Below are 25514 nucleotides of genomic sequence, written 5' to 3'. Positions count from 1 at the left end.
ATCATGGTCCGAACCATGAGTTTTTGTTTCGCCCACCATGTGTTTCTATTATCCTTACCTAAACAAACCTTGTCATCTTTTCCTCTTCTTCCTTTACCTCTCTCGCACCTCGGCCTCAGCTGCCCGATTAACAATGATATCACCCACCCGACAACCCCCTAATCACCCAATAACAACCACCTCCCGTCAGCCTTGTGGGCCCAACCGCCAATTCTACCTCAACGCTACCCACTCTTTACGATGCCGATAACCCGTCCTACCAGCCAACCCACTCCAATGCGCCATTGCCATTTGTCCGTCCTGCCTTAGGGCTGTCGCAGTAAGGCTGATAGCGTGCTTGCGTGCTCCCAGCAGAAAATGGCGAGTGTAGAAAGAAAAAAGAAAAACGCTGCGTTGTACAGGATATCCAGCCAGATACGTATGTTCCCAGTTTCTTTTTTTCATTTCCGCTCGGAGATTTTCATAATAAGGGGGGCTGCTCTGGTTTGCCTTCTTTCATTTGTAGTAAAGTTTCCTATCTATTTATGGAGATTCTCTCCCCCCTCCTCTTAGGGTTTAGGGTGTTGAAGAGGGGGTGGCTAGACTCTTCTCTCTATCTGTGATGGCGTTTCGTAACTTTGTCTTTTAATCTATCTTTTCTGCATGTGTCTTAATCCGATATAGTCGGTGGTATTATCATTGCTTGCTTTGCCGCATGCATATATCATCTTAACTTTATCCTTGTACATATCTCATCACCTTATTACTATACTGTACTACTGCTCAGGAATGTCAGAGCCCTTCCACCCCGCGAAATCACCGGCTCTCCCGGTCGTGGAATCCTCCACAAACCCCAAGTCCCCTCAATCCCAGCAGACGAAAGTGCGCCGATTAAGAGAGACCGTCGATAGCAACTATGCCGACATCATCTGTATCATTCTGTGCTTCGTCACGGGGCTTTGCGACAGCTCCGCGTTCAATGCGTGGTCATGCTTCTTAGCTATGCAAACCGGTTGGACATCTCCCCTTCCCCTTTATCCTACCACCTAAATCCCTTAACCCATTACCATAATGCTAATATTGAAATTATTAACAGGAAACACCGTCGTCCTCGGCCTCGGCGCCGCCTCCCTCCCCAAAGACGACAGCGACAGCTGGCTAAAATCCATCGTGTCAATCGCCAGCTTCGTGACCGGCTCATTCATATTCAGCTTCGTCGGACGACACCTCGGTCCCGCCCGTCGCGGCACGCTCTTCGCCTCCTTCATGGTCCAAGTGATTCTCATCGTGATTGCCGTCTCCCTGATCCAGTCTGGACTTATCGCGGAATCCGAAGCCGACGTCATCTCTGGCCACCACCATGGCGGCAAGCTCCTCGAGCTGATTCCCATTGGCTTGTTGGCCTTCCAGTCCTCCGGGTCTATAAATAGCACGCGCTCGTTGGGATTTAATGAAATCCCGAGTGTGGTCATCACGAGCGTGTATTTTGATATTGCGTCGGATAAGAATATCCTGGCTGTGCAGAATGTTAAGCGGAATAGGAGAATTGCGGGCGTGGTGGCTCTGTTGATTGGAGCTATTGTGGGCGGTTGGTTGAATAGGAGTGCTGGCGGGATGGCGTCGACTTTCTGGTTGGCGGCTGGGATTAAGTTCCTTATTGGGTTGGGGTGGTTAGTTTGGATGCCTGTTAGGAACTAGGTTGTTGGATGAGGATGGGTTGGGGGAGTGGGTGCGGTCACTTGGGGTATGGTGGTTAGTGAGGTATGTGGTGTGTGTGTGTATGTAGGGAGGGAGTGCGATTGTATAGTATTTTGTTTGGGGGGCGTTGTTGTATAGATGGATGGGTAGACTTAGGTTCGCGAAAAATAGAAGGTATAGATTTCTTTTTTCATGCTTATTTGCTGAGTAGGGTGGGTGTGAATGTAATCGCTAGTACTGTGATACTTCACAGATAGAAACCGCAGAGTTCAGTTGATGATCAATATAGTGATGAATATACCAGCACTTGCTATGTATGCATCATTCATGACTTCCATTATGATTAACACAACCGCTTCAGGACGCTCAGTACATTGCAAAGCATCAGGTGACTAGCGGACAGGGTTGAGTTGCCCTTCGATATGTACATGATACTGCCACTGCTGCTCTGCTCTGTCTTGCGTCTTGGCGATTAACATGTCATTCCTTGTTCCATGTTTCAGGATACGCTATCGTACAGTCTTCCTCCACCTCACAAAGCCCACATCCCTCAATTGGTATAATTCCATCTTCTCATCAAGTATTTAGTCGCGCATAGGGCGCAGAGGGCTCTGACGGGGGAGCATCATCGGGGGTCCGCGAGCGCGGAGCCAGGCGTCGTTGTGAGGGCCTTCGGTACGAATAACGCTGCCGATGGACATGAAGAGGCTGTCAAAATGTATGGTTAGTATCAAGCAATCGAACGTACGGAAGCGAAGAATAGACGTAGAACGTAAGGAATTGCGCAGAACATACCCAAAAGTAGCACCAGAACCAAGCATGTATTTACCCAGGGTACGCATAACACCGTTAGGTCCAGCTCCGTATTGGAAGATGGTGACAGTTCCTGCTTCATATTAGTCGGGTTCAAAGGAGGGGTTGCGTTTGCATAGACGAACCGATGATGAAACCCATGATACCTCCAACAGCTGTTGGAAAAGGATTAGTACCGTAGTAAACAGCATGCAAACTTGTTCAACCTACTGGATCCCATCATGGCACCCATCTTCACTGTAAATCAAGTCAGTAAATCAGTACAACAGATTGAGCGAAACTCTTCCAGCTGGTGAATGGCATGAGATCCGGTTAACTAACTCTTCTCAAAGGTAGAGGGACCATGCCCTTGAGGGGGACCAGCAACGACGGGCATGTTGAATGATAGTTAATAAATATACAGCGAGCGCAAAGAATTTGACAGCACAAGACCAGTTTCCCTCAGACGGTCGATTCCTCCGGCTTTCAGTCTTCTAGAGTCGGCAGCAAAGCTCCAACGGTGGGCGCATCGAAACCCGAGGCCCAGAAGCACGTGACACCGCCTGCCGTATTGGTAACCAAAGGTCCGTGCGGTGTTACCTAAGCACCACACGTGTGTTCACACGTGATTTTTGGCCTCAGGCGTAGGGAGACGAAGGAAGCCGTGAGCTGATCGGCTCTTCTCTCCCGCCGCAAGTTGGTGGCTCTCCCCATGAAGTCTGCTCCTGAAACTTCTGATCCAGTGCCTCGACTTACTTTTTCGGCGGCTTAGGAGCCTGTGCAAGGCGGTAGTTCCGTCTCGTGCCTCCGTCTTCGTCGCTGCCCGGTCGTTTGGTCCGTTCACTCCTCGGTTCGGGCCAAGACCACGCCTCCTTGGTCAGGACTGAAGCGCCTTCTTGCCTCACCATCAGATCCCTTTTTAGACTCAACTGTTCATACTCATCCTGCCGTGGTAAGTTTGGCTTGCTAGCTGTTGGGTCTCGCATGGCACTCGACGATGGCAGGCGCTGTTGCGTCGATGCGGAAACGGACTCGATGTTTATATGAGGGTCGTCCGGACAATTGCTAACGTGACCTCTCACTAGCCGAACGGACTGTATTCACGATATTTCCGCGCGCCTACCGTCGCTACAAACATTTTTGCCTTCGAGGTCCGTCGCGACGGGCACTCACGGGCGATTAGCATTAGCATCCGAACGCTTCTCCTTGCATACGTTGACGATCCTCTTTTTCCGTTGAGCGGACGAGCGCCTATGAGATAGAGCTCCTTTCCATCACACTCATCATACGCTATCCTTCTCCATGACTGCTGTGGCATCACCACCTAGTGTGCAATCGGGCCCTCACTTGGGATGGTTCGACTCTGGTAACGGAGGACAAGGTGCTCTGTCTTCAATGGACGCGGAAGAAGTCTCACGAACATTTTTGCCGCGAAGGACTGTTCAGAGATCGAATTCCTCCTCTTCCCTAGCATCTACTTCATCAACCTCAACCGCTATAGTCACGCCGCAACCCTCTAATGCGGGACACGTGAACAACGTCGAACACGCTACATGGTCAGCAAAGAAGAAATCCTCAAGAAATAACTGGACAGCTTCTAAGTCAGAGCCGGTGGCTGGGCTGAGCAGCGCCCGCTCCCAGGCTATGCCGGCCTTTTCTTCGGGCCCAGGAGCCTCTTCTACTATGACCGCGATTCACCAGCCGTCTTCCATTGTTCCATCTCAACACATGCTTCAAGCATCACAACAAAATGGCGTACGCGTCGCGAGCGCACCAGCAGGCGATCCTCCCGCCATTCTCACACTCTTACCCATCAACGGTACCTTCGACAAGAAGCAGATTAACGTACCCTTCTATCCGGACCTACTACGCATAGGCCGTCAGACAAACGCCAAGACTGTGCCAACCCCAGTGAACGGTTACTTCGATTCCAAGGTGCTGTCTCGACAGCACGCCGAGATCTGGGCAGACAAGAGCGGAAAGATCTGGATCAGGGATGTCAAGTCGTCAAACGGTACATTCGTGAATGGGCAGCGGTTGTCTCCGGAGAATCGCGAATCGGAACCCCATGAGCTTCGCGAGAACGATACCTTGGAGCTTGGAATTGATATCGTCAGCGAGGATCAGAAAACGGTTGTTCATCATAAGGTTTCCGCCAAGGTTGAACATGCCGGCGTATACAGCAGTATTCCGAATATCTTGGACCTCACACTAGGCGACTTGGATCCTGCTTCTGGAAATGGACTGCTCCCGTCACCCCTTAGTCAACCGATGTCACATCTCAGGGGACGATCGGGAAGCACCATGAGCAACCGCAGTGCTCAGAGTGCAGCCAGCAGTCAATTCAACGCAATACAACAACAACGTCAGATGAACTATTGGAATTCTCCGATATCTATAGAACAAGTTGTTAAGCGACTTACGGTATGTCATTAAGGTCACCTTCGCAGCGAGCTTGCTCTAACACGATTTCAGAGTGAAATGAAACAGGCTAAACAACAATCACAAGAGCTCCGGCAAACGGACGAGTTCTTGACTACTATAATGAAACCCGGATATGCAGAGAAGGAGAAACCGAAGCCTTCACCAGCGGATAATAATGCACCCCGTCCAGTTAATGGGCGGCCAAAGATGCCTCGCGTAGATTCCTTCTCTCGCTTTTCGGACCCGCCAGCTCCTCCACCGCAGCAACCCTTGCCCGAAAAGCCCGATGCTTTGCCGCGGAATGGCACAGACGCCCTATCACCGTTGAAGCGATCCGAGACAGAAAAGTCTAAGCTTGGCCCGAACTCGCCCGTTACACGTGAAAATAGCCAGATCTTGTCTCTCATTGAGGCTCTGTCCTCCGCCAAAAGGGAGCTCGATAGCCAGGGTGCTCGTGTTAAGGAGCTAGAAGCGTTGCTGATTCAGGAACGAAATGCTCGTGAATCTGCCGAGGAGAAGGCCCGTAGCTTGGAGATGAAATCCATTCAGCCTGCTCCCGGCCTCACCGCAGATGCTGAAGTCGAAGACAGCACTAAGAACTTGACTGAAATGGAAGAGCCGAAGACTACGCTGCCGGATGCCGGAGCTTCGATCGATTCTGATGCACCCGCTTCTGAAAAGGAGTCCATGGCAGAAAGTCAAACAGATGCTTTACAACGTCGTCTCGAGTCAATGATACTGGAGATGGAGGAGATGAAGAAGCAAGTCACAATGTTCAAAGACCGGGCAGAAGTCGCGGAGAATGAGACTGTTGAGGCGCGGAAGTCGCTGGCGGAGATGATTGAAACTCTGCGGCAAGAGCGCGCAGAGCGTGCTCAAGGCAAAGTAGTGTCTGGTGCGCAGACAGATGCTCCTGCTCCTGCTGGTTCTCCATCTGAGCCACAAGAGTCCGCCGAAGAGAAGGGCAGCGTGTGCGCTGAGCAACCACAGCTCACTGCGACGCCGTCAGCTACAAAAGCGGTGGACAACGCAAGCACGACGTTTGCGACACAGTCACACCGCCACGACGTCTTAGAGCAATCCAGTCCTTTTGCTTCTATGCTTGGAGTGGTGCTTCTCGGCGTTGGGCTGATGGCTTACCTGAACAGCTGGCAGAAGATGGACAAATGATCATTTTGGCTAGCACATCATGCCTTCTGCTGGCGCATGACATAAATTGTGCATTCGATAACACCTTGAAAAGCTCGTCTTGTTCTTCAAGTTACTAACCTTCGATCCTTCCTTCATACCTTTTCTTTCTGAATTCTCCGCTGGTTCTATTTCATAGTTTGTCCCATCTTGTATTCTGCTCCGATGCTCAGCAGGGATTGTGCGCTGGGTCTATGGGTCGATTTATCTTCTTTACCCGTTATTTCCGTTTATTCCCTCTTCTTGCCCCCCTCTTATGTGCAGTTATCCTTTTTGCATAACTTGCATGACCCTCCCTCACTTTTCTTGTTTGTTCCTAGATATCACTCCTCGTGGGCACCCTGTTGTTCCAGTAACGAATTCCTGGCAGCAGTGGGATTTCTTTCTATGTCGATGTCTCTTTCTCACGGGCAGAAGCAGGTCGTGTAAAAGGCTCACCCGCCTTTGTGTATTAGTCTATCATAGCATACTCCTTTTTCCAGCCGAGCGATGAATGACCATCTCATGCTTTTCTTGTTTTCTTTGACGACCTATACCCGGACGATTCTCATTAAATAAATGCGTATGCTTTCTATATAGTTTCATAGTTGGAATGTTTGAACTTCGTAGTAGTATCTTCGCGATGGCGACCTCACGTGATGCGCCCCATACATTGATCGCCGCTGCCATCCGACGGGTTTCTAGTAGCTACAACCAAGTACAGCTTGCTGTTGTTCCCGTCCAAGCATGCAGTCAAGACCGTCTAGTATAGCGAAACCTCGGCCCAAGCGTCGGCAGAGAATTTGTCGCGCTTGTGATGCCTGCTACAAGAGGAAGGTACAGATTACTACCTATTCACAATGCCTTACGTTGTTTGTCCACCTCGATACTAACCCAATCTAGATTCAGTGTGATGCAGCAACGCCACGCTGCAATTGGTGCCATCACCATGATCTTCCTTGTACTTTCAGACGCAACCAGGAACGTATCCAGGAACGCTCTAGATCCCATGACTCTCCAAGGTACTGTTTGTCAATGTAGTTCTGTTTATACACTGACTCGTCTAAGCTCCCAACGGATTAGTTCCACCGAAATACCGCTTGCTTCAAAAGGTAAACAAACATATCATGCCCCTTTAACCATCAGATTAGTTTGTTTGAAAATTTACGTTTGTTCGAGGGAGACACTGATCTTTCTGTGGATAGGTGTAGCTCTGAATCACCAATCGGGCCCGCCATTAAGACAGAGTGGACCGGACATGACCTTTACTCTTACTGTCGGGCCCCAGAACAATCTCCATGTCGGAGGACATGCTCTCGGGAATTTATGCACTTTCAATGGCCTGCCATTCTTCTCCGCTACTGGCCGCCAGTGGATTAAGGAACGCACCGGCGAAGATGTAAAGCTCGAGTATACGTCACCAAGGCCATCTATACTCGACCCGTTAACGCCCAATGGGGTCGCGCATGCAGTACCGCTTCCGGATAAGGGAATCCTGTGTCAGCTGCATGACGAGTGGGAGAATTCAATCCTTTCCAAAATGTTTCCGTTTGTAGACCGAGTGCTCCTTGAATCAACTGTCGCTGCCGCCTACCATAACGAAACGAGTGTCTCATCTCCTGGTGCTGACAGCGCTAGAGCCTGCATTCATGCGTTTACGGCAACCTGCGTACATTCCGCAGACCAGCAACATGGGCATAGAGTAGTGCATACAGAGGACCATCTTCAGACCGCCCACGACTTGGTCCCCCGGATGCTGCACGAGTCTGTTACCATAGATGGCCTGCAGGCCGTTCTGATGATAGTAAGTTTGACAACCTCGCACTGATTTACGGAATATGAAAGGGAACGTTAGGGTGAGAAGTGGGCAAGGCAGGCAGGTGCTAAAATCATGCAAATCAGAGTCTTTGCTCCTTGGTAGTCACGGGAAATATCCTGATACTCGAGATGTTACTCACATCTGCGATACGCTTCGTCTTCCATCTAGATGGTCACCTTGCCCCAGTCTACATCGACGACGACCAGTTCAGGAGGAGCCTGCATGTCCGAGAATTGTTTTGGATATGTTATATCATGGATAAGGAGTTTAGTCTACGCGCGGGTCATCCTCCGTGCCTGGATGAGAGTCAGTGCGACCTCACACTCCCTGATATCCACCACACTGCGCCAGAATTTCTCGCAGTCATACGTCTTGCCATGCTCCAATCTGAGGTGTATCATCGATTATACTCCTTGAAAGCTTTGCGCCAGACAGATGCCCAGTTATTGGGCGCTATTCGCGATCTCGACAGCGCCTTGGAAGTTTGGAGAGTGTCTATTCCCACCAACTTTCGGCCACGCCTCGTTGATCGGGAAACAAACGCCATGGACACTCCGAATACAATCTTTCAATTACACTACCTGTACTGCATGAGTATGATACATCAAGCAAGTGGAAGATGCTCTGCCTGGGTCCAGAATCACGATACATCTGAAGCAGGATCGAGTCTCGCTATCAGCGTTGAAGCCAGTCGATCGATGCTGCAGAAGTTCCTTGATGACCGTCTTGATTTCAATAAGTCCAACTTGAGGTAAGCATCGGTTGTGGAAAGCTCATTGTCTTTATCATTAACATGTTATACAGGTTTACTCTTCCCTATTTCCTGACAGCTATCTGTCATCTTTTTTCTAACATTCTTTTTAATCCAACGCACGGTGGCATCGATGACGACTTGGAACTGTTCATGTCAGTGCCAACTCATATCAGATCACGCGTACCGTTAGAAATCCCGAGATTATCGGCTTATCACATCAAGCTCTTCGAAAACTTCGTGATGGAATTAGGACGCCTTGCTAGTAGTGCTATTAACAAGGCGCGAGCAGGATCTCAACATATGAACTAAGAGTTGCTTCAGATGTGAACAGCCATTTGATTTTCGGTAACACTAGATCGCTAGAGGAGTTGCCGTGCCGTTGTACGTGAAGAATACCCATACTTCGATGAGATCGACGGCCGACCATGCTTGTGTCTTGCTGCTGAGCGCCCGCTGCATGTGGATGCTGGGTAGACGCTACGTGACCGGGAGAATCTTCCAAGGCAGCCGGCCTGCAGTCGTCGTGACACCGGGAAAGCGCACAATCGGCACAAGGTCTAGATCTATTGCGGCTGTTCGAGGGGCCGAAAGCGACTGAGGCCGGACTGGGCTTGCCGGCTGAGTTGCATCGGCATCTGCATGAATGCTTGGCCATGGCGCCCGCAAGAGGAGGGATTTATCCGCCTGGCTGGTATATTCAGCAGCGTGCCGCCTGGCTTCGTATCGTCCATTTCATTTCCTTTCCATACCATCTCACGGGGAACCTCACTTCAACGAAACCGCCACCTCCACCATATTCACCCACCTCGTCCTAGTCTCGGGCAGCTCTTCCTCGCCCTCCAACCGCGCAACGGCTCTCTTTCTCTTTCGCATCGCTGACTTGGATAAATCACCATTCCCATCCTTCAGCTTCGCTTCTTCAACCTCCTTTTTCAACCTCTCACTTTCCTCTACCGCCTTCTTCCTCTCTTCTTCATCCTCCACCACATCGTCGACCACAAGAACGCTCCCCGTCTTCACGCTCACAGTATACTCCTCTCCTCTCGCCTCAAACCACTTCCCCACCTTCAAGGCCCTCTCCATTGCCCGTCCCGTAGCCTTCACAAACACCTCCTCTTTCTTCAGCGCTTCGTTACTCTGCGCCAATTGTGTTATTTGATTCCTTCGGTCGCCCTTCTTTCCTTTGTTGTTTCCGCTGAGCAATTTTGCCGTGGCGCGGTTCTCCGCCGCCCGAAGGTACTTCTGGACGCGCTTGACGACGCCCATTGTGGGGGAGCTGGATGAAACGTAGATGGTTTTGGGAGATGAGGAGCCCGAATACGGGGAGGGAGTGGAGGGATGTGGGATGGGGCGCTTTTTGACTTTCACATCTGCATTGCGTAGCAGGTTAGTGGGATTGTCGCGAGAAAGAGGCGGAGGAAGGAAGCTTACGTTTGGGGAGTTTTGGCATCTTCTGGTTCTTTTTCTCGAATTCGAGAGTTTTGGTTAGTGGAGCAGGCGTCATCTTGGCGGTAGGAGGAGGTGTATTCGCGGTCGCTGGTAACAAGACACGTGTGGGTTGTTGTATACAGAGATGAGGGACCGAAGAGGAGCGAAGCAGCGATAAAGTAAAGTGATGGAATTGGGAAAATGAGGTGCCATTCCGAATGAGGTTAGCGCGGTCAAGTCGTGGTTCTTATCGGGCTTATCGCTGACATTCCCTCTTTTGGAAATTCCCATTGTATTCCAATCATCATCATCATTCATTCTCGTATGTCACATTAAGAGAGTAACATCATTGACAACATTCTACTAAACCAAATCCCAAACGCCATAGCTTTTGTACAGTCTTACCATATCCCCCTACTCCACCCCAACTACCAATTAGTACGCAGCCTGCAACTCAGCTTTCGGCTCCTCAGCAGAGGAAAACAGCGCCCGCATCTTCTTCTTACGGCTCTTCTTCCCCAGCTTCTTCCCATTAACATTGACATTCTCAGCCGGAGGAACATTCTCAGTCGCGGCAGTCTCCTCCGTCACAGACCGCTGCATCTCAGGGTACTCCGGAACGGGATCTTCGATCGGCGGCGGCGGCTGCTGCTGCTGCTGCTGCTGCTGCTCAGGAACAGCAGTAGGCTTCTCCGGCGTCGCTCCATCATGCATGTCGTTCCTGTACCAGTCCCTATCCTTATTCGCCCAATTGCGCCATGCGCCCCACCGCTCAGTGACAATGTCTTTCTCTAGCGTGTGCGACTTCGTGTCAGGCTCGGGGCTGGGCTCCTCGACAATCGTCTCTTCAGTCGGGGCGTAGCGCTCCTCCTGTTGTTGCGCTTCGGGGACGTATACGTCATCTGTTAGCTCGGGGAAAGCCTCCATGTGTTCTCTTGCTGTGGTGGTGAGGGGGTGCTCGTCTTGGATTGAGTCCGGGTATCCTGCATCCGAGGGGGCGCCGCCGCCCTCTGACGGTTGTCTGTCTGACATGGTTTCCTCGATGAAGATCACCGCTTTATTGTAGTTTCGTCCGGGGCTGGTGGGCGTGGGTTCCATATATCCACCATTACTGATCTCATGATCTTGCTTCTCTTCCCTGTGATTCTCGTCCGGGTCATCATAATGGTGGTGGTACCCATTTATCCTGGGATACTGCTTCAGCTCCGACAACTTCGCCTCGTAGATAGCTACCATGGCCTGCACCAAGCACGTCACGAATCCGGGCTCCGCGCCAAGGAGGTACTGGAATCGCGGGCTCTCGAAGAGATCTTCATCTTCATCGAACGCCGCGGCGAGTCGGCTCCGTATATACACGCTGAAGAACCACTGGTCCCAGTCCGGGACCTTGGTGATGGCTTTTCTGGCCACGCTGAGAACGTCGAAGATGGAAAGGTCTTTGTCGAGCTTTTGCATGTATTTCTTGGATAGAGTTAGTAGGCCGCTCAGCTCGTACTTGGATGCCGCGGCGTAAGCGAGCACGCTGCGTCGGTACTCGGTCTTGGTCCAGTCGCCGCTGTGGCGGAGGGTTTGGTACGTGCCCGTGTGGAGGTAGTGGACGATCGTGTGGGTGATGTCGTCGTCGATGTCTGGGAGGGCGATGCAGGGGGTTGTGCGCGTGATGAAGTTCGGGTAGGTGCTTAGGATGTCGGCGAAGACGGGGGATTGCTTGAGGTAGTATTCGGGGATGGAGAATTTGCGTTCGCTGGGGCCGAGGAGGACGATTACGAGGCGGGTTTCGTAGGGGCTGTGTAGATGATGTATTGTTAGTAGGTGGTTGTGATAGGTGGAGGAGGGTTGATACTCACGATAGCTCGGGCTGCTCATACTCCTCGAGATCATCGTCGAACTCGGGCTTCACGTTGGGAGTATATCTAGCAGACATGTTGCTGGTGTTGCCGCCGGCGACCATGTCTGTAGCCGTACTTGCAGTACTGGTGCTAGTAGATGTAGACTTATCCCAATTAATACTAACACTAACGCTCAAATCTTCTTCTTCTTCTTCTTCGTCGTCGTCGTCTTCTTCTTCAGCCGAGAAATAGTAATGAAAGATGACCTCCAGAATGTCGAAGTATGGGTTCAAGTCAAACGGTCAAGCATCAGCACGATAGTTGCTAACACGACCGGACCAAAGTAACGGAGAAGAAAATTCACTACAGATTCCAAAGATGCAACAGGGGGGAGGGGGAACACGCAGGATATACCTAACCCTACCCTCCTCTTCTTTACCTCCCCTCCAGCAATGCATTATTCACTCAGTGAGTGAGTAAGACATCAACTCATACCCTATGAGCTGTCCACCCCATGATGATTGCCCTTGGGCCAATGACATGACAACACATCAAGCTGAAGGTGCTTGAAACCCAATGCAGTCCATTCCAGGTGCCATGTTTCATCTGGTGGTTTGGGTGGAGAAGGTGGTATAAGCTTGATGTGTTGGCGGTTGTTGAGGGTGGGTTGTTATTGGGCAGATTTGGGCGTGAGTGATGCTAAAAGGGCACCGGGTAGGAACTTGTCATCCCCACTTGGTTACTGGCGGGAGAATACTAGGCATGTCATTGTTGCTGCTAACGGAGAATTTTTGTTTAGTTGGTGGGGTGGTTTGTGAGGGGAATTTTTCTCCACTTATTGCCATGACAGTCGTGCGTTGCTCTGGTGGGATTTGATTCTCTTGGTTTGGGTTGGAAGAAATGAAAGAGTAGTTTGCGGTGGTGGGGATTCTGCACACTAAATATCCCCGACGATAGTGATATTTCATAATCACTCTGCTTAACTGCGCAATCTAGAGCATAGATTTGGTAGGAGCTTCAACAGTCAAAATCTCAGCTCTGTATGAATTTGCACTGACAGATAAATCGAGAATCGAGTCTTATAAAATCACAGAAAGTTTCACTCAAGGAAGAGAAACTATAGAACATGATAGTCCTATCATTATTTCTCTCATATACATCTAAATATTTCACTGCTTAACCTTGATCCGATCAAAAGTAGAATTTGTCCAGCCCATACTCTCCCCCGAAGGCAGCGTGATTCCTGCTGGAAGGCAAATGCAGCTGAGGGGCATGCTATGCACCACAAGGCTGCTGTTGGGGTGTTGGGGTGTTACTTGTAGGTATAATAATACCGACAAAATATACTATAAGAAACTCACGAATAGCCGAATGAAGTCTCTCTTTCTTTCTTTCTTCAAAGAAAAATATTGAATTGGGGCCAGAATATGGAGAAATGCCGGGTGTCTTTCCAATGGCTATTGGTTACGAGCCAAATTTGTTTGGACCCCCAATAGCAAATTCATACTCCTCCCACTTTGCAATAAAGTCCTCTGTGACACTAGCATGGGATATTCTGTGGAATAAGTCGGGTTTCGTGGAATGTCGTTCAACGATAATGAGCACAATGGGATCTGCGAATATCAAGCAAGGCTCCGCACCCGGTACAATCCATACTCTTCTGCCGAATGTGATTGCATAATACCGACTGTGTCCTTTATTGGAAGAATCGAGGACCCATGCCCCATTCTGAGCAGATATGTGATTTGCAGATGAGCTTGAACCTTCCTCACTTCGAACGAGGGGGAATGCCTGGCTTTTGAGATGCAAATAGCCTTGACTATCGAGCGTAGCTGAGCGTGCCGGCAATACGATGTTCATCACATTTACCAGATCTTCGACATTTATCAAACCGGTTGCTGTTTTGTTAGTGCAGCCTCCACTTTCCGAAGTGTTTGGAATTGGAGGAAAGCTAGACATGAAGGGACATGGATCCAACTCGAGATATGCCCCAAGCCATGCAGCAGTACTACCTTTCTGCAGCGCAGCCGAGGCCAGGGCCAAGGTTGCTCCCACCCGGTCATCTCGGTGGAATTTGCTAGGATCTAGGCTCACACCGAACAGCCCCATGATACTAAATACCATGTCAACTGGCCGAGAAGAACTTCGTATCCATGTTGCCTTCCACAGAGCCACTTGTAGTTTGTCGCTGTTAACTTCACCAAAGTCATTTGGCTTTGATGTTTCTGAGGTAAGCCAAAGAAGGTATGCCTGATCGCTTGTAATGGTTTGCATTCGAAAGCGGATCTCAGTCCTGTCTTCCTCATGATCCGAGAATTCTAACTTACATGTCAGTAGGATATTTCAAAGAGAAGAAACAGTGTATCATTCAACATGCCTTCAAATTGAGACGAGCCGGGCTTTGATAGAGAGCCCTCACTGAATGATATGCAGTCGATCCCGCGTAATCGTGAAAGTTCTTCTTGCACTACATCGTACCCAGGGTCCCCGGGGCGACGCAATCTTGAGTACACCCATAACCCTTTGCGGACCGCCACAACTAAACCCTCCAATGATAACGCACCCGAATTGAATGGCTCTATTGTTCCGACAGGTTCGCAGTCACGGCCGCCGTACAAGTCTGGAAATTTCCATTGAAACACAACCAGCACAATTGGTGGAGCAATCGCTTCCTGTAGCGTCCAAGCTCGCTGAGCCCATGTTGATCGCTCCGTCGGATCGATTAGTCTTCCCAGGCCACCAGGAAGAACCAGGCACACGGCACAACTCCTGTAGATATCGAACATATGCCGGATTTGCCAATTTTTGTCTTCTTTATCCTGCTGCTTTATACACAAGCGGTCTATCCACAACAGATCACAAGGGCCTATTCTATGACGATATTGTCTCGCGGCCCGGCAGCATGTCCTCAAGACATTTACACTGATCGACCCGCCACTTTCGGCACCTTTGACTGAGAATTGGCCAAGTGAGGGGGGTACAAGAGGAGTCAGGCCCTGCCATGGGTAAGAAATCGTGGCAAAACGGTTCCCATCTGTCGGTAGAGCTGAGAAGGAAATGATTTCCAGGACTTGGTCGTTGAGTAACGAGTCAATGACTAGGAAGCGGAATCGTTTCGCAACCAACTTTGACAAATCCAGCGTAGCTCCATTCAGCTCCGACAGGGGCTTTCTGAACTCACAATATTGCGGCATTATGTGAGGCGCTTGTGATGGGAAACCGCACTCAATTGATTTTGTCATATTATCTCGTATAGAGTGGGGATCTCGAAGGTCCCTTTGTTCGGGTGAACAGGGTATGAGAATACCTCAATAGCCACATTGAAAGTGTTAGCCAAAATGCTTTTAGCATGAGCCTTCGTGGTTTATAGGTTAACCTTGTCTAACAACCTTAAGAATCTGTGGGAATTTGGGCCGCAACACTTTATGCAAGCCACGTCAGAATCCCATATAGGTGCATGGTAGTCATGTCCCCAAACCTCGCAGGGCAACCTATGTGAGTGGGCCCGATGTGCATGGTTCCTTAGGAGAAATGTACTTGAGTAGTTATTTCCTAGGCGGATGATAAAGCAAATCACCTTGGAAATTAGGAGAAAAGGAGATAAATTTTTTGGGTAAAAGCCAATCGTTATTACTTATCTTGAGCCTGGAATATAAAGTGGGTGGGTTTCCGAAAGGCAAGAGACATGGCCTGCATGTGTAGTAGATCAAGGTCATCCTTTCAACCCTCAGTAGAAGGTCGGTCACCTGTGGGGACACTCACGTGCTGCCATTGGCCAGTACCAGCATATGAGTCAAGTCCTGAAAAGTAGCAGAAATATAGTTGTCGACACCTGAATGTGGTATTTCACGATCTGCACGAAGACAGAGGGACATGTCTGCTTCGTATGGAAGCCTGTAATGGGTAGGATGGCTGCAGTGTCGATCACATGTCTCGTCTACCCATAAAGCCTACATCTGCCAGTATTCTCTGTGTATGATAGTTGATTGTATATGCTAAGTCTTAAATAACTTCATAAGCCACGTATTCATCGTAGCATGTCATAACAGTCGTCACATCATTATGTCTCGTAAACGCTCTCAAATCAGATCATAACTCCATCCCAAATATGTAACCCCGGTACACCATGCACCGATATACCATCAAAAAGCGGAATGCATTCGTAGATTATCTCTCGTCTGCGTATTCCGAAATATTCCTTTGCCTTTCAGACCTAACATCGTTGCGAGAACCCCGCGTCGTTTCGATCGTATAGTCGTCTCTGGACCATGTGCTTCCACGCGCACCAGTCCGTGATCTGAGGGTTTGTCTGTTGTGGCAGTACGCCGGCTTCGCACCATAGTCTTGACAGCGTTGGTGATCTGCGTTCGGATGGGCGGAAACTCTGACTCTTCGCTTGTAGGCGCCAGATCTGGATCATCTTCGTAGGTCTCTTTCATGACTCGGGCATTGTCTTCTTGGGCTGCTTTAACGCAGCGGATCAGGATGTTGTGATGGCCTAGGCAGCGACGAAGATCGGGGGTTTGAGATGCAGCTTCACGTTGCAGCTTGCCGTGGGAAATGGCTGCCAGCTTTCCAGGCATGGCCGGTCGGTTTGTGAGTTGAGAGATGCCCGCACTGAGGCGGGGTGCCCGACGGACTACCGTCGTGGGCAGGTGGAGGAACTCTGCAACTGCAGACATGGTGTTGAGGGGCTGTGGAGACGGATGGTCTTTGAATTGAACAAAATTGTATCAGATGAGTGCATTTGACTGGTGATCTGGATTGCAGCGTGGGCGACATGATGCATCATATACTGAATACCCTGCACTTGTTGAGACATAGAAAATCGCAGCAAAATACCCAAATAGGAAGGAGTAGGCCAAAGCCGTCGTATGCTGGAATTAAGATTCGTCAACCCGTGGGGAGAGAAGAAGCTCGACCATGGATGAAACACGTAATCCTGGCCTGTCTGTCGCTGGACTCCAATTCACAACGTCAGTCATAACCTAAACATTGCAGTCTCAGTAGGGCCTGGAATGCCACGCGGCGTCGCTCCCTCTTTTCTCCCTACTGAGACGGGTCTTGCTCGGGGTGGCTCTCAGCCAGGGTGGCCACTTAGTCACTCTGGAATTCTCGAGTTCATGGATCGACATTACCATTCCCTCGGTAGGATCAAGCCCGTCATCCCCCTTCCCAGGCTTTCCATTTGCGCGTTGACTCGCCGTCACAGCCTAAGTACCTTTTCTCGAGTCAGATAAGTTCCTGTGCCCTGGTTTGTTCCCCGGTCACGTCTAGGTCCCCCAAAGCATTCAAACCCCGCGACAGGTTCCAGCGGCAGCACATTCCGCCTCTCATATCGTCCGTTGGAATCTTAGGTAATGCGTGATGAAGCCGTTGTGCGTTGAAACACTAGTCTTCTCCACCATGATTCATGGAGATACCGTCATTGATCGTGAAATCAATAGCATCATGACTGGAGGAGCTCATGATGAAGGATAAATCCATCCCTTTGCCACTGATTCGCTTGTAATGTAATATTTCGATGCTGGATGGTATGCTAAGTAAGTGTTCTTTTGCTCTCATGGCCTGTTTCTCTGGTCCCGAAAGTCTCTGATTCAGAGTGCACTAGCCAGATCAGCTTCACTAATGGGTCTACTATGAAGAGAAAGTAGCTTATCGACAGAGACTGACTGCCCCGCCATGAGCGGGGGGCAATGGCGTCACAGCCCACAATGATCAGTGCCCAGTTGAGACTGGGCCTGCAGGGGCGAGAAAGGGAAGAGACTGACTGCGTCGCAAAAACCCCCCTCCGGCCACGTGCTTCGAGGCCTTCGGGGAGTAAACAATCCACCGACGTTGTATCATCCACTGCAGTCACCCAAGGATTCGTCACAAACAAATCCACAGTTATAACCTTGTCTGCCTTGGGGTCCATCGCTTATTGGCTCGTAGACTAGTGTCCAGGAGGTGTTGTTGACGTCGCCACTCTTCTGAAGTCTCGCCCTCGTTACATTCCCAACGTCTGTCGGTTTTTGCCGGCCCCTATTTTGCTGGGGAAGGTGTGAATAAACCCCGCTGCTGTTAATGACACCATTGTTCTATTGTTAGAGGATTTAAGCTCAGTAGCAGCATGCCGATCTTGTGAACAGTTTCGATAATGCACAGACAGAGGATAAATCACTTGTTTTACATCCTGATCATGGGCAATGAGCTATGGTAATTGGGACAAAGGACATGATGATCAACAAGAACGTCTCAAGAATTCTTTCTGACCTGCTCATTTTCTCTCATTGCTTTATGTACGTCATTCGATATTCACGGATTTTGATCTCCTTGTCGGCGATACCTCTAGGCATACTCCAAGTTTCAGACCTCCACATGTGGATGACTTGTGCAACTGGTTTCACTAACAGATTCGAGCTCCAAAATAGCCCGCATGATATTATAGGTCCAGATTGATCATCTGTGTGATCGAGCCTCCACATTTCAATGGAACAAGCGAATCAAAAGCTCCTACAAATTACTCTTGCAGCACACAGACCCCACCGGCTCTGACGCCCTATACTCGACACTCTGATTCGCCTGCTGGTTAGATGGAGGTACGTCATTCGTCGGATTGAACAGACAGAAATTGTAAGGCTTCAGATGCACCTGAACAATCTCTGCCGGCATAACTGGGAAGTCCTCCACACGGGGATTGTGTGTAAGACCGTAAGTATGCCAGATGACAATATCCTGGTTGCGGACATTCTCCCGGGACTCAACCCATGACTTGATCCCTGTGCCACCCAGCGACTGGTTTGTGTATTTTCCGGCCGGGAAGAGCTGGTCGTCGTGATATCGGGTGACCCAGATTGAGTGCTCGGCGAATTCAGACCGCCGCCAATGCCAGGAGCCAGATTTGGCTAGAAGCATCTGTATTCGGTAAATGGGATTAGTATTACTACTTTATGCTGTGTCTGATAGCTTCTGCTTCGTGCTCTTGATCTCTGGTTCCTCCAATCTGCTGCTGCTGATTCTGGGACGTCGGATAGGGAGGACCTTACCTGGGACCTATGAGGAACGAGTTTATATCCCAGCGGAGTACCCGAGACCGGGTTCTCGATGTTTTCATTCAGGATTTGGAAGACTCGGCCTTTGCTGATATCGTCTTCGACATGACCTGCTCGGTCCAGAATCTTCTGCTCTGTCACATAGCCTGTACCAAGGGGATTGAGTTGATCGTCCCATGGCATGGCCACAGAATCTGTGGAAGCAAAGCTATTGTGCACACCGCCAATCGCAGGATCAATACGAAGGCTAAATAAGTGCTGGTGGTACGGGGCCATGACACCATCTGCTACCCGGGTTCCCCACGGGACCACGACGTCTTTGCCAATAGGCTGAGTGGAGAGGATCCCAGTTGCTCTGGTCTCGAAGGTGATTTCACCAGACTGGTCAAAGTACCACATGAAGATGTATTCGTAATTGGCCACTGTAATGATAGTCTGGAGGACCAATTGTCGCTTGCGTACTACTGTTGCTTTGCCGGTACGGTGGTTGGTGTGCTTCCATTGGATCCCGTTGTCGATTTCGTGGATACAGATTGCATTTGGTCGGGGAGATGCATCGCCGTCCACTGAAACGACCTGACCATCTATATACTTGATCATACCGAGACAGTCGCAGCCAACTTAATGAATAAGCTTGGATACTGAAAATGAAGGAGCCAGGAACTTACGCTGCAGGTTGTTGGCCGTCACACCTGCACCCACATTTCCCAGGTCAAACGCAGCCTTACGGTAGATGGGATTGCGTGGATCACCATACGGAACAAACATCTCAGCGAGTGAAAGACGGTAGAAATTGCTTTTACCGTCGAAAGAGAGGTCATGCAGCGTTAATCCTGTCTATAGTCAGATAAGGTCTATCCAATTGGGATGCGATAATACCTTCGCGCCAGTTGAAACCAACTCGGAATCGCCATTTCTCCCACTCGACAAGGTGACCCTTGACAGTAAAGGAGGCACCCTCTGGCTGGACCACCTGGTATGGCTTCAATGTCATTCGCGGAGGGGTCTTCTGCAGACGGTGGTCATATTCAGGCTCCTCTGGAGCCGTACGGCGATGAGGCACGCTGGAACCTTGCGTCACGCTCTCATCGGCCCCAAGAGGAAGTCGGATGATCTTTTTCACCTTCATGACACACAAGTCAACAGTAACCATAAAATCCAGCGGAAAGCTGTAGTGATTGGAGTCGGGATCGTTGTTTGCCGGGTTTCTCATGTACATGAACACCTGAGCGTGCCTTGTCTGTGTATCCTCGCCATCCACGCCATAGTCCCATGGGTCGAGGACGACAGTAGTGTCATCAATCTGCAGGCGCTTAATCTCCGCCCGTACTGCAGGATCAGCCATGACAGCCTGGGCCACTTCGTTCATCTCCGCTCGGTCGCCCGGACCATGGAAGTCTCGGGGAAGCTCAGCGTGGTGGACGAAGGTGCCATTGGTCACATCTACCACTGCTTCGAAGAGCCGAGGCGTCCTTTTAATGTACCAGTTTAGAAATATACATCTGGGGAGAAAAGGTAAGGGTTTGTTGTTGTGTTCAGCGTCCAGGAATTCGAGCAGAGCCGCCTTGGGTGGTTCTTGCAGACCACCGGCCTTGAAGTGCAGGGGAATCCCAGGATAAGCGTCTTTGACCAAGGTGGTGGCTTTCTCAATCTCGACCGCGGTAGCGGGGTCAAGAGGGTGAAGTGACATTGTTTACCGGCAATTTGAGACTTGAATTGGGAGGATGAGATGATGGGGTTTGGGTCGCTGTCGGTGGTCAGTGTATTCTGGGCCAGGGTTGGTGATCCGCCTTATGTAGGGAACTCCCTTTGGGCCCAGTCAACACGCTGCGCGACAGGGTCTTATCGAGAGATTGGGTGTTAATACAATCCTACTCGTTCAACCGTCTGGATTTGGGTAAGCGGAGCATGTGTGAGAGTTGCAACGGCGGGCCGAGTCGATGGACTGTCCATGAAGAGCTGCATGTCACCCCCGCACTGATTGAAGGCGGATTGGATGAAGCTTCCGGCCAGATTCCGTCCATCTGGGATTCGCTCATTCCTCCGTTTATTTATCTCGCCGTGGGAGGCTAGAATTGTCTGTTATCAATTGTTTATTCGTTTCCTGTCATGACTACCACTGATAAGTGTTAGTTAGATACAATCCGGGGATGCAAGACAAGAAGTCGTACTGTTACCAGCGCCATCGAGCATGTGGCAACTAACGAACGCGCAATAGGGAAATCAACATGATATCTCATTTTCCTCAAAATATATAGTAGTAGAGAGTACTAGAAGTACCGATCAGTCTTATTATGCCCACGACTGAGATTGAACATAACCTGGCACTCCAACTAGTCCATATAATCCGTTTGAATCGACGTATCCATAATGTAGTAGTTGATGTCATAATATGTATTTGAACACAGACAATCGAGAATATAGACGCACCCTCAATGATGGATTACTTGCCTGTCCGGCTAACACATACCTGAGTGGTGCCACGCAGCAAGGGGAACTATGCATTGCACAGAGTTTTAAGACTCTTTTCATATTCGAGAACAATAACCCTACTACTCTACTACCATATGCTGAGTTCCATCCATCTGCATTACAGTGATATAATACATGACTCACATAAGTCTCAACGAGTAGTAGTAAATCTAACAACAAGATAAAAAAATCACGCCAGTATAGGACCTGGGGTAAGTATAGGTATACCTGAAATATATTCCAAAGAACATCGATGCTAGAAGACGTACGAAGTTGAATGAGACAGTCCCTATATCGAGACACCATATCACAGACCTTCGAGAAAAAGATCCAAGAATCTTGCAATGAAAACAAACTTAATCTAGCCTGCATGTAAGCATAAAGATGTCACATGCAGCTCCATCAATCTCGGCTAATCTTTGTCTTTTTTGTGTTACTTCCAACTTCGAATATTGAATCGATTAATAATACATTATATTACCGAGAAGAAAAAAAAAAGTAAATTGCAAGTAATATCAAATGTAACCAATCGATCAGACAGACAGACAGGTTTAGTGGACTGATAATTTGAACTCCGATATCGACCGTCGGGTTTCATCTAAATTCCAGAGCTGATTACGCAGTACTGATAATTGCACCTCACCAATCGTGAGTAACACCGGTCTCCCAACAATGCAATCTCTCTTATTGTCGAATCTTATGTTAGCCACTTCTTTTGAGGGAAATTGAGCTTCTACGCATGTGGGTGGCTACACCAGATGCATAGATCCTGCACTACGATAATCTGTTACGCGACAGTACTTCCGGATCGCCGATTAGGAATTTTATGTTCTTCCAAATCCTCTACAATATATTGCTTCAATTACATTTCTACATGATTCGGTGCAAGGGAGTATTGCCTAAGAGTGAGTGTGCAGCTGAAAAACCAAGGAGATACAACGTACTAATCTCAATAGGCTATTATGTGGCAAACCATCGGCAACGCAAGAGATTGCAGCGCATTCATGATGCTGCAGACTAGTTGGTTAGTTGATTACTCTCCTGTCCAGGTAACAAAGAAGTGTTGACCTGCTGCTTTTCCTCATTAAGATTGCCCAAGGGCCACGGATGCGGCACTTCGTGCAATCTCTTTGCAGATGCAAGCCAAGAAGTATGTGTCGCGGAGATGCCACTTATTCAATCACCACATTTAAGGGTATTCGCTGGTTGCTATTCAGCGAGGCTCAGCTTGCCATTCATTAGGGGGTGTGGATGTCGTACAAAGAAAAGGTCGAACGCCTGGCCTCGATTTTGGATGCTTGTCCCGGACAAGGATGAAGCCAGGTACCGTGTACAGGCACTATCCTACCCAAAAGGCCTATTGACCTTGTGCTCCTCGGTGGGTGTACAGGTGCAGCGATCTCTAGCCCATCAAGTGTCCAATGGCTGGACAATAGAAAATCCGCGAAACTTAGCTGCGTCGCCTTACACTCATCCTCGGAAAGCTACTGCAGGCAATCCCACATCGGACAGGATGGTTCGTGATGCCTGCACCAAATGCAGCAACTGAGGAAATTGTCCGCAAAAGGCGCTGACAGGCTCACCGTAGCATGGCTGATTACTGTATGTACTCCGTATTCCCGTTCACCGTGGTTGGACAGGCACTGATTTACCCCTTGTGACAGAGCTGATCACTAGTGCCAATTAGCCTCTGCTATGAAATCATGGTTGACTGATCGCCGTATCCCGGCAATAAGGGGCGGGTTTATCAGTTGCTTGTCTCAGATGGAGTGGCAGAAGACGATCTCCGGCACTGCGGTCGTTCCCGGACGCTCCGGCAAAAAGGGATAGGCAAGGCGTCTGGATCACCGGCAGTTATAGACTGTTATTATTTTTTGGCGATCTTACTCGTTTCCGTTTCCCCCTTGGGTACTTGGGTACAATGTTCCGTGAATTGCGCCCAACATCCTGGATGGAATTACGCCCCTCGTGGGCAAGGTAGTAGATCACATCCCACAATCCTGCATGCAGGATCAGGCCCTTTAATTGATCGCCGAATTGCCAGTGGCCAATCGTTAGAAAGTTTTCTTTTCTTTGGCGACAATCTTGCCTTTCCTGCTCACAGAAGGAGAAGCAACGGGACCAATGTTTATTCATACATTTCCCAGTGACTTGTGGATATCCATTCTACTGTGGCTCCAAATATAGTGTCGTTGGGAGCTGAGGCGAATGTACGTGCATGTGCACATGCAAATATCCATACTGGCCTGAACAGTACTTTCTCCGACCATTAATTGGCCAACTAAGAGCCAGGATCGCAAGGAGCTCATGACTACACTTCGTACGCTCAGGTATAGGCTTTGCTTATGAACGACGTACGAGTCGCACTCGTGTTAGTCTGTTTCAGGTAAAACCATATTAAATGTCTTAGAAAGAAGGGAGTGAACACATCCCACTCGCACTGGCGTCGTCGTTCTCTTTAAGTTTCTGATGTGTACGGCTGTACGGAGAACCATGTACGCAGTGTCAAACCGAGCCTCAGGTATGACGCACTGGCGATGCTATTTATTGCCCAGCGAGAGATCCGAGTGTCAATAGTTGCCTCATTTCGCTAATCTGTTCATTGCCTGGTGGTTCCGTGGGTGGTCGTCCTGAGATAGATTGCGTGTCCTGACTCGAGACCCACACGGACGGTCCCAAGAGTCACCGGCGGACCCTCCTTGACTGACACGCCCCCAATTGACAGCCCGGTAGAACCGAGGTTTTGGACCGTGGGATTCGTCGTCTTCAGTCTCCATCGAGTGTCGCACGTTCAATGGGACCAATTTGGCATGGTATGATGGATCAAGTAATTCAGCAATCGATCAATCAACCATCTGACTAGAATTACGAAGGAGGCGCGCACGACCTGCAAAATTTTATTGCCTGGTGCGGCCAAAAGATCGAGACCGAGCGAGAAAAACCCCACAGCCACCAGAAAGGACGCCAGGGCTCAATTTTGAATTTCGAAAGTCCGCCGTCTATTTGGCTCCATTTATCGGCGCCCTAAGCCCTCTTGGGAGGTTAGTTCGTGCCGACCACGAAGGAGTTTGTCCTCCGAGCGGACTAAATCCTGCCTGCTGGAGCGCGGAAGCTCTTACGCGGAAGTCTGGCTGGTCAACGATGCATTCTCCGTGCATATCCCCTTATGCGGCCTGTGGCGAGTAGGCAGGCGTAAAAATAAATCAGCTGCGCACAAAATGTGGGTTTGTTTTGCAGTTGAGAGGGGCCATTATTTTTTTCTTCCTTGACGCTTTTTGCTGCTTATCCACCATCAGAAAGTACATTTCTGTTGCCGGCCAGCACAAGAGACCAGCCAGCGGGGTTATAGCTGCTCTCCCACATAGACACCCTAACTAGACTGGTGCGTAGATGTTAGTAAACAAACAGTCTCGTCCACCGTTAGACTAGCGGGCGATGATTGGCAAGCGAAACGGTTGGAAGGACGGACTGGAGCTCACCAGGACGGGTGACATCCATGGAACCGGGATGAAGCCGATCGATCGTGGAGTTAAACCGGAATGGACGGCAGCACTTGAGTGGCCGAAGAGGGAGCTGGGATGGAGGCCGGCGGAAGAGAGAAGGAAGAGAAAGTGGGTGCGGCCAAAGTCCAGAACGGCGTGTGGTCGAGATAAATCGGAGTTGCTAACTTCACTTGGGCCGTCCGCGCCATTCACGTCTGACTAACAGCTATCCACCTCCCCTTCCCTTCCCCCTCTTCCTCCACACAAAACACTCGGCTGGTCCCTGTTCCTGTTCGTGATCTTTTTCTTAAAGTATCTGATTTCTCGCTATCCCCGCTCCTTATCCTTTGTTCTAGACATCTCACTTTCCCTTTCCCCCTTCTTCTCACTTCCAACACCACTACTCATCGGTCGGCACCTCCTTCGTCGCCCTTGTTGTGTCTCACTCGTTCTCTCCACAATCGTTTCTCCACTTAGATCAATCATCATTGGAAACTATTGCTGGCTAACGTCAAACCGCCAGCTTGGTTCTTTATTGCTCTCTGATACATCGAAAACAAACTACAAAGGAACCAACACAAATAAGGAGAACTATCTACAAAGTTCTACCTTTTTATCGCCTTCATTTCCGTCATC

The 25514-nt window shown here is 49.6% G+C and overlaps 9 protein-coding genes across 9 annotated transcripts; 3 read left to right on the top strand and 6 right to left on the bottom strand.

The window, feature by feature from the left end:
* The first annotated feature begins 888 nt into the window (after positions 1 to 888).
* Positions 889 to 1872, top strand: BO85DRAFT_453768 (YoaK family protein). The gene has a single exon (XM_025661128.1). It carries the CDS (start codon positions 1051 to 1053, stop codon positions 1675 to 1677), a length of 627 nt encoding a protein of 208 aa, XP_025510792.1. The 5' UTR covers positions 889 to 1050; the 3' UTR covers positions 1678 to 1872.
* On the bottom strand, positions 1835 to 2925 carry BO85DRAFT_453767 (MGR2/ROMO1 family protein). The gene is made up of 5 exons (XM_025661127.1): positions 2812 to 2925; positions 2701 to 2727; positions 2616 to 2645; positions 2473 to 2563; positions 1835 to 2385 (listed from the first exon to the last, which is right to left on the bottom strand). Exons 1-5 carry the CDS (start codon positions 2864 to 2866, stop codon positions 2262 to 2264), a joined length of 327 nt encoding a protein of 108 aa, XP_025510791.1. The 5' UTR covers positions 2867 to 2925; the 3' UTR covers positions 1835 to 2261.
* An 846-nt stretch (positions 2926 to 3771) lies between these two features.
* On the top strand, positions 3772 to 6063 carry BO85DRAFT_383011 (putative cytoplasm to vacuole targeting Vps64; the record flags this gene model as incomplete). The annotated part of the gene is made up of 2 exons (XM_025656493.1): positions 3772 to 4893; positions 4945 to 6063. 2 exons carry the CDS (start codon positions 3772 to 3774, stop codon positions 6061 to 6063), a joined length of 2241 nt encoding a protein of 746 aa, XP_025510790.1.
* A 640-nt stretch (positions 6064 to 6703) lies between these two features.
* Positions 6704 to 8942, top strand: BO85DRAFT_463614 (fungal specific transcription factor domain-containing protein; the record flags this gene model as incomplete). The annotated part of the gene is made up of 6 exons (XM_025661936.1): positions 6704 to 6778; positions 6833 to 6897; positions 6964 to 7082; positions 7266 to 7864; positions 7963 to 8630; positions 8684 to 8942. The coding sequence occupies 6 exons, from the start codon at positions 6704 to 6706 to the stop codon at positions 8940 to 8942; spliced, it is 1785 nt and encodes a 594-aa protein (XP_025510789.1).
* Positions 8943 to 9314: 372 nt separating this feature from the next.
* On the bottom strand, positions 9315 to 10316 carry BO85DRAFT_175314 (ribonuclease P subunit p20 family protein). The gene is made up of 3 exons (XM_025654314.1): positions 10065 to 10316; positions 9621 to 10003; positions 9315 to 9590 (listed from the first exon to the last, which is right to left on the bottom strand). Exons 1-3 carry the CDS (start codon positions 10135 to 10137, stop codon positions 9399 to 9401), a joined length of 648 nt encoding a protein of 215 aa, XP_025510788.1. The 5' UTR covers positions 10138 to 10316; the 3' UTR covers positions 9315 to 9398.
* On the bottom strand, positions 10145 to 12313 carry BO85DRAFT_175329 (uncharacterized protein). The gene is made up of 2 exons (XM_025654315.1): positions 11909 to 12313; positions 10145 to 11847 (listed from the first exon to the last, which is right to left on the bottom strand). The coding sequence occupies exons 1-2, from the start codon at positions 12010 to 12012 to the stop codon at positions 10497 to 10499; spliced, it is 1455 nt and encodes a 484-aa protein (XP_025510787.1). The 5' UTR covers positions 12013 to 12313; the 3' UTR covers positions 10145 to 10496.
* Positions 12314 to 12897: 584 nt separating this feature from the next.
* On the bottom strand, positions 12898 to 15219 carry BO85DRAFT_430968 (uncharacterized protein). Its single transcript, XM_025658309.1, has 2 exons — positions 14268 to 15219; positions 12898 to 14208 (listed from the first exon to the last, which is right to left on the bottom strand). The coding sequence occupies exons 1-2, from the start codon at positions 15130 to 15132 to the stop codon at positions 13355 to 13357; spliced, it is 1719 nt and encodes a 572-aa protein (XP_025510786.1). The 5' UTR covers positions 15133 to 15219; the 3' UTR covers positions 12898 to 13354.
* An 884-nt stretch (positions 15220 to 16103) lies between these two features.
* Positions 16104 to 16572, bottom strand: BO85DRAFT_383108 (uncharacterized protein; the record flags this gene model as incomplete). Its single annotated transcript, XM_025656503.1, has 2 exons — positions 16104 to 16187; positions 16228 to 16572. 2 exons carry the CDS (start codon positions 16570 to 16572, stop codon positions 16104 to 16106), a joined length of 429 nt encoding a protein of 142 aa, XP_025510785.1.
* Positions 16573 to 18026: 1454 nt separating this feature from the next.
* Positions 18027 to 20684, bottom strand: BO85DRAFT_453761 (copper amine oxidase). Its single transcript, XM_025661126.1, has 4 exons — positions 19804 to 20684; positions 19593 to 19757; positions 18919 to 19544; positions 18027 to 18787 (listed from the first exon to the last, which is right to left on the bottom strand). Exons 1-4 carry the CDS (start codon positions 20612 to 20614, stop codon positions 18386 to 18388), a joined length of 2004 nt encoding a protein of 667 aa, XP_025510784.1. The 5' UTR covers positions 20615 to 20684; the 3' UTR covers positions 18027 to 18385.
* Between the last annotated feature and the right edge of the window lie 4830 nt (positions 20685 to 25514).

The sequence above is a fragment of the Aspergillus piperis genome (genome assembly GCF_003184755.1).
Source record: "Aspergillus piperis CBS 112811 unplaced genomic scaffold BO85scaffold_28, whole genome shotgun sequence".
In the NCBI taxonomy this organism is placed as follows: domain Eukaryota; kingdom Fungi; phylum Ascomycota; class Eurotiomycetes; order Eurotiales; family Aspergillaceae; genus Aspergillus; species Aspergillus piperis.
The sequence above is the reverse complement of the archived record's forward strand: the minus strand, read 5'-3'. Positions and strand labels throughout refer to the sequence as shown.